Raw genomic sequence first — 18,547 nt, 5'->3', positions numbered from 1 at the left:
CCCACCGTATGCGCCTTAACATTTTATATGGTGCTTACACTTTTGCTTTAAAGCTGTGAATATGCTGGATATAGGGCCACACGCAGTGTCTCTCCGGTAAGGCACTTCAGTCCGTTGTGTATGCGTGGCGTGATGGGATTACGTTCCCCCATAGCGTCAGCAACTGACGCAATGCGAAGTGAACCGTATTTGAAAGGGAACGCTTAGGTTACTCACTTAACCCCGGTTCCCTGAAATAACGGGAATGAAGCATTGCGTCTCTTGCCGTGCTACAAACGTCTACGCAGCGAGAGTTATTAGGCTGCGCGCTTCAGTCAATTAATAATGAGCTCTTGACGCTTGACCTGCGCTTATATAAGGACATGTGCATCCCGCGCAAGGGCTCAAACGTCATTGGTCTGTATTTTGTACAGACGTTTACCAATAGGCTTTAATTGCGGAGTAAACAGGAGTTTCCCCCATAGCGTCAGCAACTGACGCAATGCTTCGTTCCCGTTATTTCAGGGAACCAGGGTTACGTGAGTAACCTAAGCGTTTGTTCCCATCTGCAAATGTGATCAACATAAGGATATTATCAGCAATGTCCTTACCAAATATGGAAAGAATAGAGTCGAAGATGTATTTCTGTGTGTGTGTGAGGCGGGCAAGTGAAGCCTGTACTACAAAGCATACAGCATCTATTTGGTCGATCCCTCCAGGTTGAGAAAATAATTCATGAATCTCAAGATCGTTCCATCTTCTATTTGAGTGCTCATAGTCTTCTTAATAATTTGTGCAAGATTTGAGGTGCTCATGTTTCCTCTTGACTTTTTCATATTGTTGATCACAACAGACTACAAATCCCAATAATCGCAATTCTGAAACAATCAATCAGAAAATAACAATGTAAATGATCAATATATCATTAACAATGTTTAACCAAACCATAAAGGACTCCAAAGGTTTCCAAAACAGGGCTTAAGTTTAGTCAAAGACTAATATGCTTGTTTGAGCTTGTAAACAGCTTGCACTTATATATTTTAAAATATCTCAGTCTTAAGATACACACCAGTAATGTTTTTTGTAAAATTAATTTAATGTCATAATATAAGGCCTAGTCCTGGTTTCATCTAAACCCTGTTCGGGAAACTCACCCAAAGTGCATAAATATGAAGGGATTAGTACACACCACAGGGCTCCAGACTAACTTTTTTCACTAGGAGCACAATGGCCCCCAATTGAAGATTTTAGGGGGGCAACCAGAAAATTTAGGGACGCACACAGTAAATCAACATGCTAACCAAATCTACTAATTTCCACTGTATTACTAATAATTGCATTAATAATGGATGCAGATATTACAATAAGCTATTTCAAATTCAGTGTCACATTTTATTTTGCACTTTTGAAGATGCAACAAGGTAAACTGACAGCACCATCGCTGTCATGACAGTACAAATAGTAAACAGTGGAAACAGTGGATGAAAAAGTCTTTATGGGTGACTTTAGAGTGTCTGTTAGTTCAAAATGTATATTTAGCTCATCCTACCCAACAGTTATATTCACAGACACTGAAAAGACTGGATAAGTGCATTAAAGGCGGAGTCCACGATGTTTGAAAAACGCGTTGGAAAAGGAGACGGGCCGACTAAGTGTGTTTTGGTAGTCGGCCCGTCTCCTTTTCCAACGCGTTTTTCAAACATCGTGACTCCGCCTTTAAATGTTAGGCTTTAGTTCTTCAGTTTCACTAGTGTGCCAGTTATTTTCTGAGGTAGGAACAAATTCCTAATAATTCAAAGCCAGGGCTCCAGACTAACAAAACTGGCAAAAAAAGTAATTGTGAATGAATTTTGTATGACACCAGCATTCTCATAATTATGTGTGTGTGTGTGTTTGCATGCATGTGCGCTCGCGTCTCATTGATTGTTTCATTGCTCATTTCATTGATCAATGTATGTATAAAAAAATTTTAATGTATAAAAAATACGGAGGGTGGGGGAGGCAAATTTACTGGTCGCACATGTGCAACTGGATGTAAAATTCAGTCGCACACTTTCAAATTTTTGGTCGCAAAATGCGACCATTTGGTCGCAGTCTGGAGCCCTGCATCATGAATTTAGGTAGATTTAAAATTCAAAGATTTATGTTTAGGCCCTTATTCCACAATGAGACACACTCAAAAAGGTCATTTTCACATTGTAGTGCATGGACTGGGAAAAACTGAGATGGTAAAAGGGGAAAGAATTTTTTTTCACTAATATAATAACACGAAAATACTCAACATAAATCCCTCAACAATGTCGACTGCACATGTAACAGTCCCTGCAACACCAGCTCAACCGAACAGTGCCAGAGCACTAGAAAACCGTGTTAAGTCAATGATTACAATGAAATCTATTACATATTTAAAAGAAAACACACCACCCTAATGAAAAATCCAGCATAAGCTGATAGCTGGTTTCAGCTGGTTTAAGGTGGCAGTAGCTGGTCTAAGCTGGTCCTCCTAACCTGGCAAAGCTGGTCAAGCTGGTGGGTCAGCTGGTCTTCCAGCATGACCAGCTATGTGCAGCTAGACCTGCTTAAAAAGTGATCAAAACACAGCTAGACCAGCTTGCTACACCAGCAATACCAGCTAAAACCAAGCTGGGAGACCAGCTAAAACCAGCTCACCAGCTTATGCTGGTCTTAGCTGGATTTTTCAGTAGGGCATAAGCAACGCAACATATGTGACCCTGGACCACAAAGCCAGTCGTAAGTCGCACGGGTATATATTTAACAATAGCCAACAATTACAGTCCGTGGTCTCTTCAGTCAAGGTAAGGCACTTCTGCGTTTATTGCTCGTTGTTCCTGCCTCATGTGCTGAAGCAGAACGAAGTGCCTTGAGACACCTGAAGACCTGGCTGCACTCTTCAATGTCACAAACCCGACTCAAGAATGTGTCTGTTTGTCATGTTCAAAGAGAGCGAATGTCTAACTTGGACAAGAAGAAACTGTGTCAAGAATTTGTTCAAGTTACTGATCGGCTGTTTTGGGTCATTTTAGAATCAATAGTTTATTTTGTTTAAGTTACTTTTTGGACAATATACATTGTTTCTTTCTGTATCTAAACTGCATTGCATTTGTGCAAGTAAACCTTTAAAATGTATTGATTCGCTTGATTTTTCATAACATTTTAACCAAATGCTTTCTAAAAGTGGTGGACAAAATCAGCCATTTCAAAAAGTGGTGGGGACATGTCCCCAGCGTCCCCAGTGTAAATGACACCTATGAGTTTAGCAATGGTTGGTTTTAGTAAATTGGCTTTTTTTAAAGAAAGGTTTATTAAAGACTTGCACATAATTTCTTTTAAAATATACCCCTAATCAATTAGCAATAATAACGGGAGCAATACCATTTGTAATTAATATTATTTAAAAATAGTATATACTCCACTTAAAATTGCTCCCCTCTTGAACGAAAAGAAATAGGTCACATCTGTTTTTCTGATCAAAAGAATAAAAATGGCAAAATTATTGTTGATCATTTCCCTCAAAATATTATCTCTATACCTGTAATTTCTTAACGTTACTGGAATGAAAAAAACCTTACTAGAATGGAAAAAAAATAATTATTACTTATATCAGAATTTAAATTGAAAAAAAAATGTTGTCCCCAATTGAACAAAAATATTTTCTCAATAATAAAGTTAAAGAAGTGTCTTTTAAATTAGCTTAATTAACAAATTTACCCTGTCAAACATTTTATGAACGTGACCCGAGTATTTTGAACTTCCGTTGTCTGTTGCCATGGTAAAGTAAACAAGATGGAGGAAAGCAGCAGCTCGGACTGTCTTGGTGAAATCGTGAAAAACTTTAGCACTTATGAGGACTACTTAGATTCTCAGATAAGACCAATAGATCTATTTTACCTCGAGGTAAAGTATTCAAATTCATGTTGATCGTTAAGTGGCGCTAATGATGTTTAATCTAAATGTAATCGCCTGATGATCGTTGATTTGATATAACGTCGTGAAATTCGAGACAGATACTTTATAAGTTAGCTTATAAATCAAAATAAAACACGTTACGTGTTATGAAAAACTACGATTCAGCATTATTTGATGACTCAAAGTGGTTCTTGTAGAGTGCAGATAATGTTATTCAGTTGTTTCTTAATATAAGAAATTAATCTAACAGTTAGCTGTTTAACGGTAGATGGCGACATGGTACCACTGTCACATTTTGGCACCACTACGCATGCTCAAACAAAAACTGCTAACACTACTACTTTTACTAAGCCACGTTATTTTTTTAAATTGGTTTTATTATCGTTTTAGTTTTCTTTTATTTTGTGTGTGTAGTAAACATAGCAGAAAATATATTTTTAAATATATGTGACACCAAGAATGCAAGAGCCCTGAAAAAACTTACTCTGACCCCCCATAAACCTCAGATGGATTTCCAAGTAACATTTTTCATCTGACTGCTTGCTTATTTGGGATTTGTAAATGTGGTGCTTGGAGGATGAGGTTTATAAATAATTCAAACCTGAGATGGAAGAATCGTCCATAACAGTGATTCCAGTGTTCACAATCAGTACTCCGGGGGGCTATTTAAACACATAATATGAATGTTTTTGTACGTGAAGGCTCATTTCTGGTTAGAGGAATGAGCATGTCTTAAGCTGTAAAGGGTCCAATGACTTGAGTAGTTACACGTTCAGATATTTATCCAAGGAATTATTGCAGTTCTGATTTAACTTTTAAACAGATTGTCTGCTGTCAGGAGTTTAAAAAGCAGAGTAAACACAATGGCCATAATGTAAGTTGAATGAATAGTGGTAGAGACAAATTATGTTATTTACAAATGCTCAATAGGTCAATTTCTATCACATACGTTTAACGTAGCTTTTACCATGTTTTAATATTTTTTATTGTAACTCAAGCTCAGTTTTCTCAGCGACACAAAAGGTTAAAGCGAGTGCCAGTTTTGATTTATAGATTTTAATGGGTAACTTTGACTTTTAAATTAACTTTTACTATTGTAAACATAGACATATGAACAGTAAGATTAACCCTTCACAAATACATCTTGCCATTAGGCATAAAAGTTTTCTTGGCATCCTAGTGAGCAGCTCTCTACAACCTCAATATCCTACAGTATAGCCACATGAAAGCAGCTCCTTATTTTTAAGCCATTACAAATATCACTAAATCATATAGAAATACTGCTATCCACTTTAACTAGACTAAAGTGACATGTGGAAAAAATCCTTGATCCTGGCAGTAATGAAACTGTCATCATAGCTCAGGTCATTTTATCATAGAAATGCCACTGATACTAATACTGGATAGATATAAATAGCATCTGAGCACAAAACTAGCATAGATAGGTCCTAAATTCGTTGGCTTGTTAGTAGAGAAACACCACAACAAATTGTTAAACTCCACAAATATCTTTAGATTATTCAGTCAGTTTTAACCCTGGCCCCTGTGTTATTGCTCCTACAGGATCGGAACATGGCCCGCCAGCTGCTGGAGCTGGGCAGTTTGGGGAACAGTTTTAAAAGGGAGGAATTTGAGACAATGAAAGCTGCCGAGGCCCCCAGGCTTGCTTCGAGGAACCAACAGAAGTAAGATTTCATATAGTGACCGTGAAAAAGGGACAGATTTCACATTTCGCACTGGTATATATGACCTTAAGATTATGAATTAGCATTTTCCAGTGAAAGAACTGTGCTTCATTCATGAAACATGAGCAGAATAAATTTCCGTGTTACCCATTCGTGAAACCATTCTTGCGTAAATTGTCGCATTTAATTCAATGGTACAGTTGTAGGAATGGTTTTACGAACTATTTCCACAGAAATATGTTCTCCTCTGGTTTCACGAACGAAGCCTGTTAAGTTAAAGAATAAATAAATGAATGACATGCTGTCATTGTGACACATCGGGTTACAGTGTAGTGGAAGCAGATAACCGTGGATAACAGAATTTAAATGCATTGACATAACAGACACTTTTTAAACATGGTATACATTGGATTAAAGCTCTGATGATTTTTTTTATGTCAAGAATGCTACCACACCTCATGTGTACATTAAAACCAGCATGTGTGTTAGATATGAGATATTGCATTGTCTGTGAGAGAAGCAAATGCTGTGTTTATGTATGTTTGTGGAAGTCTCTGACTTGGATGATGATTGCATAGTTGGTGTGGTGAGGGTTCAGGAAACATTTCTGGAGAACTATATTTGTGTTTTCCTGGGCTGGTTGTGGCAGCTCCCCTGCCTAACCACCTGCAGACGTGTCTTTGTGGTGTTTAGTGCTTGTCAAAATGGTCAGATCTTTTGGTCTCAGTTTAAGTGAAAAAAATACAACGAAATAAAGATTTGGAAAAAAAAGAAAAGTAAAAATACAGACAACATTTCCCTTTACACATATTTGATACTGCCTTAGAGCTAGGGACACAGCAAAGGCCAATCATTTTTATGTTAATTTTGTAATGTTAATTCTTCTTCCTACATACTTTAATGCTTAATGACGTGTTAAAATGTTTAAAGATAAATGTGTTAATTAGTTCTTGCTTACTAAGTTATTCAGATGTGTTCTGAGTCATGTTTACTGCATATAGATCTTCCACACGAGGGCCCCATCACTTCAGTACTTATCTTACTGTAAGCAACTAGCTATGCACACACAATAGTTATGTGTTTATCAGATCCATCTCTTGGCTTATTTTAAGGTACAAACGAAGAGCTTAGATGCAAGTGCGTCTGACATGTTTTCATTTTTCTGTCAGACCCTTTATGGATTCAAAGTAGCATTTCTGAATGGTCAGAGGCTGGGATTAAGCGCATTTTAAGCGAAAGTATTTGATTAACATGTAATACGTCCTGAGAGCATTCGGTTAATATCATTATCTAGTTTTTGACTGAGGTGACGCTTAGAGGCTTTTGGATCTGAGCTCCTCAAATGTAGGATTATCTAAAATCTAGACAGCTTAAATATTAGGGTGGTCCTTATAATATGGGGTGAAATTAGACTCAAAATGATTAACAAAAACATGCACATGTATCTGTGAACTTGAAGCATGTTACAAATGTATTTTACTACATCTTACAATGTCTTAAAGGGATAGTTCAGCCAAAAATGATATTAAACCCATGATTTACTCACCCCCAAGCTGTCTGAGATGCATATGTTCATTGTTTTTCAGACAAACACATTTTCAGTTATTTTAGAAAATATTTTAGATCTTTCAGTTAATTAAATGTGAAGTTACCGGGTCCACAACCTTCAAGTCCAAAAAATGTGCATTCATCCTTCACAAAATAAATCCAAACGGCTCCAGGATGATAAATAAAGGTCTTCCGAGGGTAATCCGCGTGGTGCTGTTGTAGAAATATCCACATTTAAAACTTTATAAACCAAAAAAAAAATACCTTACCGTAGCGCCGCCATCTTAGACTTCTCTGTATTTAGGAGAGAGTATTAGCATGGTGTACGCACTTTTCTTAGTGACGTGTGACAAATTCGAAGGGCGGGGGCACAGAGCAGCAGCAGTGTAACCTCCGTACGCTGCGTAAAGTTTGATCTTGAATGCGGACGCGACTGAGATGGCGGCATTAACGGATGCAAGTTATTTTGGTTTATAAAGTTTTAAATATGGATATTTCTACAACGAAACTGGGCGGATTACCCTCAGAAGGACTTTGTTTATCATCGTGGAGCTGTTTGGATTTATTTTGTGAAGGATGGATGCACACTTTTTTTGACTTGAAGGTCGTGGACCACATAACTTCACATTTGATTAACTGAAAGATCTAAAACATTTTCTAAAATAACTAAAAATGTAATCGTCTGAAAAATGATGGACATATGCATCGCGGTGAGTAAATCATGAGTTTAATATCATTTTTGGCCAAACTATCCCTTTAAGATTTTAATTTTGTGAAATTCAGAATTTAAATGAATGTGCATCGATTTGTACAAATGTACAAATACAAATGTTTAATTTTGTATTCAAATATCATAATTTGTGCATGCAAGAAGGGAGATGTGCATTTGTGGATCAGGTGACATGCGTGCATTAATCCCGTTCTGTTCATTTGTATATTGAGACTTTCATTTCGCCGTTTAAAGCATTTTATGAGCCAAATACAAACAACTGTCAATGAATGAACCAACAAATGTCTTTTATTTTGTGCCTGCGAATTTTAATATGTACGTGAATGTGCATTAATTTGTACAAACAGAGACATATTTGTGAATTCAGTTGGCATATTTGGTATCATTATTTCACAAATTGTGCACACAAAAAAAGAGGATGTGCATTTGTGGATCAGGCGACGCGCGTGCATTCATTGAGTTTTGAGACTTTAGTTGCATTGTTTGCATTGAAAGATCCACGCGCACAGCTGTGCTAAGAAAACAGTCACCACTAGGTGGCAGTTTTACCGAGTTTCACACATGGCGGTAATTTCTGTTCCCTGTGTTTCCCTTTAGTCTAGTGTTTTTTATATATAATAGGTATTTTTTTTTAAATGTTCAACTTTCACCCCCTTAATATGTTAGGATATCAATAAAAACACACTGTGCACAATTTTGAATTGTTCCTACAATATCTAGAGGTTGCTTAAAGCCTTTGAATATTTCCGAAATCACAAATTTGTGCAAAAACTACCATTTGAAAATGCACAACACACATAAAACTTGTTTTTTGGAGGGTAACTTTGTTTCAGTTATTTCAGTCTCTTCTGATCCGATTAACCGCAGACTTGTTTCGTGTTGCTTCAGTCATTGTCTCAGTGTATATTGTCTATTGTGCTTCATTCACATTGAAGCTTTCTTGCTTTGAAAGACATATCACAACAAGAGTTTTAATTGCATGTAGCATGTTCAAATAAGTCCATTGCTGCCATACGTATCTATTATTAAACAATTATACATGGTAGCACAAAGTATTACATAATACGTGAATGTGTTAAACTTCAAAGGTCTTGAGCAACCTCTAAATATTAATTAATATTAATAATTTATTTATTTTTTCAAACATATTGGTCGGGTGAGACAATGAACTTTTAAAAGTTGAAAAATAAGGACCACCCTAATGAATATTCATTAGCTGAAACAAACTGACGGATTGTCTGTACATTAAATGTCCAGAATTTGACTAATCACTATTTACCTATCACTTTTCGGTTCACCTATCACTTTTTTTGGTGTTGTAACTATTAGTTGGCAAAACAATAATGCATACTGTTGCAATCTCTGACTCAATGTGTGCCAAGTATCATTCATTTATTTCTAATCAGGGAACAACAGTATTTCTGGGGCCTGTAGAGGCCTGTATAGCTTGGATTTTCACTTGATAAGCCAACAGTTTTACTAGCCCCAGCCCCAAAAAAATACATTTTATTTTTTATCCATACATTTTTTGTATATTTTTCAATAAATCACAGTAAGCTAAAGTTTTATGTTTGCAAGAAAATAGCACAAGATGCAATCAAATGTAAGGCCATAAAAATAACATAACCAACAGCCAGATCTCTCACACTGTTCCCGGTCAACTGTATAATATAGTTTTTGATACTTAAACTTTATGTGAGTTGAGTAATGTTAGCAAAACATATTTGAGTTGGTCTACCCAAATGTATTTGTTTGTTCACTCTTTACAGCATCACAAGTATTAGCCAATCAAATATAAACCTTCATTATCTCAGCAAAATGAATCTGACTGAATCTTCAAGTTCCTTCAAGTTTCTTTCTTTCTCACTAACATCCTTCTGCTCTGTAAGACCTTTAGTGCCTGCAGGTGTATAAATAGAGATGTTTTCAATTAGGACGTGCTTTGCCTGTAGCGTGCATCTGATCAATGAATGCCCCTGCACCTGTGGTAATAAAATACCGAAAGACGAGGGAGCCTGTGCTACAGTATGAATGCTAATCAGTTGTTGCCCTTTTGTTGCCTTGTTATAGGCTAGTACATAGTATGCTTCGTTTGACAGATAGGCATAGTGCTATCCTGCCAACAAATCACAATTGAACAAACGAAGGGATTTTTGCACTTAGAAGACTTGCGTGAAACTCAATACTTGACGCAATGGGAAAAACTTGAATGAAAGAGACGGTCGATTGAAAGATGGCCATTGTGGAGAAAAGCGCTTCACAATGACTTATGACTGCACTGAATAATGGATAGTAACAGTAAACGTAAGGCTCTTTATTCGATTAAACATAGACCAGGCGCTCACTGAATGCCTGACCCCTTTCTCACCATCTCTCTTTCTTGCTCATTCTCTCCCTCTCACTACATCTGCGACGTCTTGAAGATGAATGAGAATTAAGCAGATGAGTGACAGCATTTATTTTTTCCATAGCAGACTAATAAATCAGGTCCATACTGAGCAAATGGGAGTGATCTGTATTTGGCTCGCATCTGACCATATGGATTGTGCAATAAACACACACCAAAGTCGCCTAATTCACTTTTCCCGTACCGGCGTTTAGCGCGGAGGCTGAGTTGAAAATCGGCTCATGCCCTCTCTATGCGAGTTTACAGTTCACAGTGTCCTCATAAAAGCTCCACCACCAGGCGCAGATCAAAAAAAACGTAAGGTCATGCAGGTTTCGAGCATTCTAGTGCGAGTTTCTGAGAGACCGGGGAGTCTGGTGGTTTTACGCAGGCCTGATATGAGGCCCTGGCAGGAGCCCTGAAACCTGTAGCCTGGCCAGGGTCCAGCAGTAAATGTCAGCAGATGTCCTGACCTCACGTGCTCGTGACAGGATCTGGAGACTACAGCTAACCCTCCCCACCTCCCCAGAACAACCACAGCCTTGCTCTTTGTCCATTGTTTGGCTCCTTCGAAAAATGCCACTCTCCACAAATTCACCCCTTTCTAAATTGATGGTTGGAGCCATCACTCCGTAGCCAAGTAAAACCTCGCTGCAAACACAGACTGTGCATATGCACCAGAGTGTTAATCCCTCGCTCACATAGGCTGAAATAAAACCACCAGCCCTGTTTCTCAGGGCACGGTCATGTATTTGGATGCATGACTTGGCTCGGGCTGCTTGTCCAATAATGACCCAACATGAGGTGCTAAATGAATCGGATTGAACATTTGTTAACGTAATTTAGCAATTCCTGTCACTCAGACACAAAATTAAAGCTCTCTTTTGTCAGCAGCTTGATACTGTCTAACAAAACATAAGCTTCATATAAAGCACACTGAATGTCACAAACGGTGCTAAATAGCACCAAAAGTGGTTCACTGGCTCATAATCATAGGGGAACCATTAAAGTGCCATATAGCACCTATGTAGCACCTGTGTAGAACCATATTCTGCTATATAATAGAACCATATCTGATGCTATAGTGGTGCTACTGTATATCACCCCTGGATGGTTCTTAATAGGTGCTTTATAGGTGCTATATAGCACTGAAAATGGTTCCTCTATGATTACGAGCTTTTAGTGCTATTTAGCAAAAATTTTTTAGAGTGTATTGAATATTAAGTATTATTGAGATAAATGTGTTGAATATTTAAAATAGCTAATAAGTAAGATTAATGGCCCAATAATTGTATTGTTACATTTTATGTCTCAAAAGTAGCTCAAATTGTAACTCATTAGTATCGAAATGGCAAAAGAAAGGGACAGATGTTGAAAGAATTGGAGTGAATGCAAGAGTAGATGATGAATTTGTCTTCAAATAGAATGCAAATTGTAATATGTAAATGGTTTTTATAAAACATGCTAAACAGATATTACAATTTGCGAAATGTGCAAAAGATTATTGTGACAAGTGCGATGGATCTTTTTCATCACCTCAAGCAGCATTTACACGTATTAATCTAATTGTTACTGTGTTTTTGCACTAAGCATTTTGAGTATTATTTACAGGGTTCCCACGGGTCCTTGAGATCTTTGAAAGATTGTGAATCTGGGGGGGGGGGGGGTTCAAGGCCCTGGGAAGTTTTTGAAAATATACAAACATAGATACAGGTCATTGAAAGTGCTTAAATCTAAAAGTTTTCTAAAAAAAAAATTCTATATTATTCCCTGTGTAGTGTAGGATAATATCATAAAAAATTTTGGCTTTTTAAAAACACGTGCTAAACTGTTCGCTTTAAATGCTTATATCTTCTGTATGCAAATGATTCATACCAAAATGCTTTTTTGCATAGTTGTGTTTGATAATTGAAATTGTCTCAGGTTACGTATGTAACTGTTGTTCCCTGAGAAGGGAACGAGGCGCTGCGTCTCCCTTGCCATACTTCCTGTGTCCCTGTAACGCCGCCTTTGGCAATATTTCAGATAGCGATATACTTCCTGGCTCTCGCGTAACCCTGTCTTTGTTGTTAACCCTCAACATTGCTTGAATTTGATATACACATTCAGACGCACTTACCCTTGGAGGCTTTCCCAAAGTGTCACCGCAGTGATGCAGCGCGAGTTCCCCCAAAAGGAAACTGTAACAATGTATCTTTAAAGGTAACACCATGTAACCTTGCTCTCACTTGAAAAGTGTCCCCACACTTAGTCCTTAAATTTGCAGGTATTGCACCTGGAAAGTCCTTGAAAGGTCCTTGAATTTGAAGTTAACTAAGGTGTGTGAACCCTGTATTTATGTATAATACAAATTGATGAGCAGGGGATTCATTTTGTTAGTTAAAGTTTCATTTGGTGTTCCATGAGTTTTTGCTGCATGGTTGCTGTGTTTGTGATCAGGGTCAGGTGCAGTTATAGTGTAGCAATGCCCTATCCCACACAGAGCTGTAATATTCACACTTCACTGCTCTATTATTTATCTGCTGTTACTGTCAGGTGATGTCATAAACACATAATGCAAACAAGAGCACATCCATGCACCTCCTCCTACCTAATATAACACCTCTCTGCCTTACAACATACAACTGCAATTGTGTTAAATTTACGTTATGCAAGATCTTTTACTGTCAGAGCGAAAAGCTTTATGTAATGTTATTAAATGACGTTCCAAATTTAAAATGAAGAAAATCTTTTCAGTTTAATACCTGTATATGACCATAAAACTAAAGTCATTTAAATGAATGGCTGATTTAAAAAAATATAATGAAAACAATATACTGTAACATAATACCAATATAGTTTTCCAGTTGCCACAAATAATATCCCAGTTCCAGAATAGTATGCTTGATTGATCTGCCATATTGTACTTTCTTTTACGATCTTTTAATCTATGGTGTGTGTGGTCCACATTTATATTAGTGAAATGGCTTGCTTGTTCTTAACTGATGGCTGTTGCTATAGGTACTGTGCTTCACGTGTGCTTTTTTGCCACTTTTGGTCTCTTTACTAAGCATTAAAGTCATAATGTATTTATACGAGTCAAAACGCACTTTCATTTTATTGGACCACCCAAACAAATATTCATTAAATTATCTTATTTTGTGTTTAGAATAAGAAAGAAAGTGGTTTGTGTTGGATGGACGTCAGAAAATGATGAAAAAAATTGATTTGGGCTGAACTATCCCTTCACCGTAAAAGATGTTTGCTGCCCTAAATTTTTAAATATCATTAAATTAGCGATAAGTAATTTCAACTTACTATTTTAAGGAGCACCTATTTCATTGCTAAAAACAACATTATTTTGTGTATTTGATATAATTAGAGCCCGAAGCCATTTGTTTTGAGAATAATGGCTGGCTGATGAAGTTATTGGCTGGCTAGCCGGCTTAGCCAAAACCTAAATGGCTGCTGCAGCCGCCAAACTTTTCATAGCTGCACAAATGGCTGAAGCTGCCACTTCATGTCTACAGATGTCTATGTTATACTGATTAACTAGATCTCAATCTTTCCAAGCAATGAGAAAATGAAACTGTAATATAAACACACACTGTTATCAGTATTATTTTGGACAAAGTTTTGCACATTTCACTTTAATGTACACTGAAGCATGCGTCGTGAATTAGCAATGTGGAAACGGTGGTTTGTTACTGCAGTAATATCACGTTCAGTGCTATAAATCTCTCCGTTGCAGAATATTTGGTTTATAACATCAATCTTTGATTTAGGTGTTTGTGCAACCGTGCCCTGAAGATTTAACAAAAGTCTGGGTAGGTCTAAGTTTTAAAAAAGTACGTAGGAATTAGGAAAGTATGTCAGAAGTGAGATCAAAATTACCTTGCTTGCTTCTTTCCGCCATTTCACCTCAGTGCGAGAATAAAATGCTTAGCTTCTTCTGTACGGAAAACGAGCAATTTTGATTGGTCGTCAATTCACTGTGAAGCCTTGTTCACGCAGACATTCCGTAAAATACAGGGGTAAGGCATCCAGGATTTTTCCGGGATCCTTAGATTTTTTGGTCATTCACACTGCCATAATTACCCGGCATCTGATGGTCCCGGAAAGACACGTGACCTATTGAAAGTCCCGCCCTCTCTTCTACGCAGCGTCTGAAGTTTGCATATTATATATTATTTCTCTCTCCAGAAACAACTCGCGTGCATTTTTGTTTATGATAAGACTACAAAGGAGCGCGTGAATGCACAGTTCTATGCTGGTGAATGATCTCAGCTTCAGAGTGGAAGAGAGGGCGGGACTTTCAACATGTCACGTGTCTTTCCGGGACCATCAGATGCCGTGTAATCTTGGTAGTGTGAACGAACAAAAACTCCAACTATTCCGGAAAAATCCAGGATGCATTTTACGTGTATTTTACAGAATTTCTGTGTGAAAAGGGCTACAGACGCTTGTCTGGCAATTTTACGGGTATTTTCTGGGACCAAAGTTCTGTGTGAATGGGGTTTGAGTCTCTGGCCGTTTCCCAATTGGAAGACTGTAGCCTCCAGAGGTCGCATTTTTACGCTGCATACGTCATCAGGACTGTCTTATTTCAAAATATTAACAAGTTTATTCTTATTCTTAGTTAATCGTAAATTGTTGTAATATGCATATGGCTTGTGAATGTAATGCTCAGTTAACTTAAACCAGGCATGATGACGTATGCAGCCTGCATATGCGACCTCCGCAGGGTGCAACCTTTGGATTGAGAAACGGCCTCTGTGTATCGTAGCAACGAGCACAAGACTGTGCTGTTATAACCAGTGGGAAAATAGATATCGTGTATTGTTTATATATTGCGTGTGTGTATGTCTCTATGTGATAGAATTATTATTTGATGCAAATAATTCTAGCCAGCTCAGCCAAACTTTATTTTAGACTGGTCTGAATACCTCTGTTTGAAAAATTCACTACTCACAATGCAATGCTGGCAGGAGTTAATTTACAGGCTGAGTCCAAGCGGGAGGAATTATAATAATGTCGGTCTTCTCTACATCACAAATCCCACGAAGTAAGTTTGTTGTAGTCCAAGAAAAGAGATTTACGCTGAAACGATAACTCGCGTCATCGTTTACTTTGGGATTTGTACCTTTTGCACATCGTTAACATGTACTAATACACACCTGCACACCAAAGGAAATGTAAAATCGTGAATTGGACTATTTGTGCTCTTTAAATGACTAGTGATAAGTTGCTAACTTATACAAAAGATTTATTTTGATGAATGTAAAAACATTCTGTATGTTGTCCCAACACAGTCTTGTGACTTATTGATCACATTTTTACAGTGTTTAAAGGCATATATTTCAACCTTTCTCTTTCTAGCTAGCTTGGGTGTTAGACTACACTGAGCAACCTGTGATAGCCATCACCAGTAATGAAAAACAGATGTTTAAAGAGGTCTATCTTCTGCTAGGGGACCGTTTTCTAATGCCTTTGTTTCAATACATGAGACTTAACAACCCACCTGCCATGTTCCAGTGGCTGGAGATATTCTGGGAAACTATAGTTTTATCCACATGTGCTCTAGATAGAAACATGCTTCAGACCACAGCAACCTGAAAGTGATGTGCCAGCAAATTAGTTTACAAAATGTGACACCAAAGGTGGATTCGATTTGTGCCTGTGGGTCAGGTATCTGTCTAAAATAATCAAGCTCAAGAGGAATAGCATATTCTAACATTTAATTTTAAAATGAAAGGAATATCTGATAATGACAAAATATTTTAATTTATGTTAAAAAATAATATTTATGAATTTTACTCAAGTTGATTTCTTTGAACTTTGAATATGAATAGGGGTTATATTCAGATCTTTTGAGGAAATATTCGCACAAGCCTGCTTGCTCAGCTTGTTAGCACTGAAAATAAATTGGATTTGTCAGGAATAACAATATCTTATTTCAGTTTCCAATATAGAGCTTTGCCATGCATTTATTAAATCTGGAATTAATGTTTTATTTCTGTTTCATTTTCATTGATTTTGTATGTATTTATTACTTGCCTTGAGGTGGCTATAAGGTTTTATTTCAGTAAAACATCTCGGTTACGCATGTAACCTCCATTCTCTGATGAAGAGAATGAGACGTTACGTTGATGGCCTAAAATTATTTTTCAGAATCACTCTGATATTATCTGAAAATGACCAATGAACTCCTCCCGGGAGATCCGGCAATAAAAGGAGGCCAGTGAGCATCATTCATTTAGATTTAGTGCTGGGAAGCCGAGATAGGAACGGCCGCTGAGCGGCCAGTGACGTGGCAGGAGGGACACAACGTCTCGCTCCCTCTATTAGAGAATAAAGGTTACAACAGTGTCGGCCGGTGACTTGTTCTTCGAAGGGGCACGATGCGAAGCTTGTCACAAAATGTATATAGCCTGTCATGTGTGTAGCTCGTGGTTTTAAAATATGTGTGCGGCGCATCATGTAAACTTATGTGCATTAAGCGTTATGTCAAAATACGAGCTTGCTACAGATGCTTCAAAGGAGTTTATGATAAAAGAGACACCCACATTTGCCAGATACTCGCTGGTTTACTAAAAAGGAAACACCATAGAGGTACCAAGCCTAGAATCTGGGAAGTGGCTCCTCTGAGGTAAGGATGTCCTGATCTGTTCACGTGATCGTAAATCGGGCCCGATCACGTGGTTTCAGACTTGATCAGAATCGGACGTTACTTCCCGATCAGGACTCGGATACATGGGTTTAAATTGGGCTAGGGCCGTCCGGGGCTACGCCCCGGCACATAGACTGAAGGTCTCACTCTGCTCCGTGCAAATGTACGCACTGCGCTTGTGCATGTGAACTGACGAGAAGCGAATAATGACGTGTTTCATTCATAGGCTTCAGCTTAGGGAATCTCTATGGCTAATTTATAAGACATATTGCTGAATCAGTGTGTTGTTTTTCTTGTTAATTGAGTCTTTTTGGGTTGCCTATCTTATGCCTAGAATTAGTCAAGGAGGTTGAGTCTTATAACTTCCTTCAAAGTTTGATCAATAGTGCATAATGACATGTGAAACAAATGCATATAGGGTGTCAGACTCATAGATTTGCATAATTTAAAGTTCAGGTTTTAAAGTTACGTTTTCTCGCCAAATTTTTCAACTTGCGCATTTCCCGCGGCAACGCGCAAACTAGATGCGCGAATGAGGCGGAATTGCTTCTACTGTGCCGAGCTAATCGCCTCATTCGCACTGCGAGACCTCCAGACGCGCGTCAATGCGTCTTTACATTGCCTTAACATTTAAATCATTCACGCTTGACGACTAATGCTGGTCTGAACACAGCATTAGACCCTTTAGACTCCACAAAGAAACAGCAATGCGTGCAACATGACATCACTTTGTTGCAGAGTGCTACAGAAGTGCTCTGCTTGTTCACAGAGTTGTTAAATGTTAAAATAAGAACAAATAAGGAACATCCTGGATCTATTTTTTGCTATTCTTTATTATTTTTTATGTATTATAGAAGTATCGGATCGGGACCCGGTATTGGTAGATACTCAAAATCAAGTAATTCGGACTCGAGTTAAACGGTACCCACTAAAAATGGACATTACCCATGCTTCCAGGAACGGAGGGATCTTGAGCTGGCACCACTAAGAATGAAACTGCTTCAATCCTGAGGTTGTAGAACCCCATAAGGGTGTAGCCCAGTCTGCAGCTCTACAATGCCTGATAAAGAAGCGCCACTAGCCAGCACCAGGGAAAAGGCAATGCCTCAGACAAAATAAGCCTAAACTCTGCGTGCGGTTCAAGTAACCATGTCTAGTTTTATACCTAGGAAGGAGATGCTCTGTGCAGGGGAGAGCTTGCTCAGAACTTGGGCAGTGCCTGGCATAGCCGAGCCGAATGGTCCTGATGAACCAGTGAGATGGGTTGAGTAGCCTAAGCCACACGGCCAAAAACCACGTCCAGGGGCTTGAGAGGGACGGTGCAATTTGGGGCACTGAGGGGGGCGTAGAATGGCGGAGCCATACCCAATGACGGAGCCATACCCAATAGGTTTACGGCACCACCCTAATTTAAGGCCTCCCACAGAGGGTAAGTGAGAACAAAAGTGTGCAGGGCAGAACATATTGTGTCCGTGCACTGAGAGAAAGAAAATGGGGGACTGCTCTAACTGTCAATGCTAATTGCATCGACCCAACCTAGTTACGCCCCACCATCCTAGGCAGGGGAGGACAGCAACAGCAGCCCCGTCTTCTCTTGGACCTTTGCCAAAGGTGGGGAGCAGGCAGAGGTGAGCTTGATTACA

At 38.4% G+C, this 18,547-nt stretch overlaps 1 protein-coding gene across 2 annotated transcripts in view; it reads left to right on the top strand.

Annotated features, from left to right (window-relative positions):
- The first annotated feature begins 3,737 nt into the window (after positions 1–3,737).
- Positions 3,738–18,547, top strand: part of cfap299 (cilia and flagella associated protein 299) — a 98,863-nt gene continuing 84,053 nt past the window's right edge. For both annotated transcript variants that reach the window (XM_055199907.2, XM_055199906.2), the window contains exons 1-2: positions 3,738–3,894; positions 5,470–5,591. In XM_055199907.2, the coding sequence (XP_055055882.2) occupies positions 3,784–3,894; positions 5,470–5,591 (233 nt within the window). In that variant the 5' untranslated portion in view covers positions 3,738–3,783. The remainder of the gene's footprint in view (positions 3,895–5,469; positions 5,592–18,547) is intronic.

Source organism: Misgurnus anguillicaudatus, chromosome 22 (assembly GCF_027580225.2).
Source record: "Misgurnus anguillicaudatus chromosome 22, ASM2758022v2, whole genome shotgun sequence".
Lineage (NCBI taxonomy): Eukaryota > Metazoa > Chordata > Actinopteri > Cypriniformes > Cobitidae > Misgurnus > Misgurnus anguillicaudatus.
This window is presented reverse-complemented; position numbering and strand designations above follow the sequence as displayed.